The sequence below is a fragment of the Myotis davidii genome, unplaced genomic scaffold (genome assembly GCF_000327345.1).
Source record: "Myotis davidii unplaced genomic scaffold, ASM32734v1 scaffold221, whole genome shotgun sequence".
In the NCBI taxonomy this organism is placed as follows: Eukaryota; Metazoa; Chordata; class Mammalia; order Chiroptera; family Vespertilionidae; genus Myotis; species Myotis davidii.
The window spans coordinates 57961-58931 of NW_006293349.1; the positions used below are offsets into that span (position 1 = coordinate 57961).

Below are 971 nucleotides of genomic sequence, written 5' to 3' on the forward strand. Positions count from 1 at the left end.
GCCTCCCTGCCCGCTGGCCCTGGCCAGCCGTGGCATTGGTGCCCAGGCATGCCCAGCAGCACATGGCTTTCAGCACTTGGCCTGGAGTCACGCTGCCCTCTGCTCAGTCCGAGCAGGATTGCCAGCCTTTCCTAGGCCTGACCAGTGGGCCCTGGACAGGGCAGTGTCGGTCGGGTTGCCTCCACACTTTCAAAACCTGAACTGTGTTCCCTTCTTTTTCAGTTTGAAGAAGGTGAGGAAGGAGAAGAGGAGGTAAGGCCAGCTTGTGTGTGGTTGTATGTGGCAGCTCAGTGCCCCGGTGGGCGGGGAGGGGTTCGGCTTGCTCTGCGGAGGGGACAGCGTGTGAGCCCCGGGGCCTTGTTACACCCCGTTGTGTGACACGGCAGGCGTGGGCCCTGCTGAGAACTGCAGATAGATGGCAGGTGCCGTAGCAGGTCACGTTGGACCCTGCCTTTGGCTGATGAAAAAGCTTCTTAGGAAATCATGGTTCAATCCACAGAATCAGCGATATGTCGATTTCAGGCCTAAGCACCAAAATTATGAGTCCAAAGGACGTAGTCAGTTGTGGGTAGCGATTGCTTTCCTTCTGAACTGAAGCGCGACTCTAGTATGAAGTCCTGTTCACTCCTCTCCACACAGGAGCTGGAAGGCGACGAGGAGGGGGAGGAAGAGGACGATGCCGACGCGAGCCTCAAGGTGAGTTGCTCTGGAGCTGCCCACTCCCAGGCACCGGGCGAGGCACCTGATGCCTTCTTCCAGTGAGAACGGTTGCGGGGTCAGGAACACTGAGCGGACTGCTCAGTGCCTGGCACAGCGGGTGTGCGAGTGGCCAGTGCCTGCTTCCCCAGCTCTGCTCGGGCCATGTCCCTCGCCTGGTCTTGTTCTGGTGCTGATGTCACTGACACACAGATGCACTGGTGTGTTTGTTGTTGGAAAGGATGCAAAGATGGCACTTTGAGGGAGGGGGGGGG

At 58.8% G+C, this 971-nt stretch overlaps 1 protein-coding gene across 3 annotated transcripts in view; it reads left to right on the forward strand.

Moving 5' to 3' along the window:
- The window catches only part of NAP1L4 (nucleosome assembly protein 1-like 4), a 27071-nt gene that overhangs the window by 20794 nt on the left and 5306 nt on the right, over positions 1 to 971 (forward strand). For all 3 annotated transcript variants that reach the window (XM_015566079.1, XM_015566078.1, XM_006767054.2), the window contains exons 12-13: positions 223 to 252; positions 640 to 696. In XM_015566079.1, the coding sequence (XP_015421565.1) occupies positions 223 to 252; positions 640 to 696 (87 nt within the window). The remainder of the gene's footprint in view (positions 1 to 222; positions 253 to 639; positions 697 to 971) is intronic.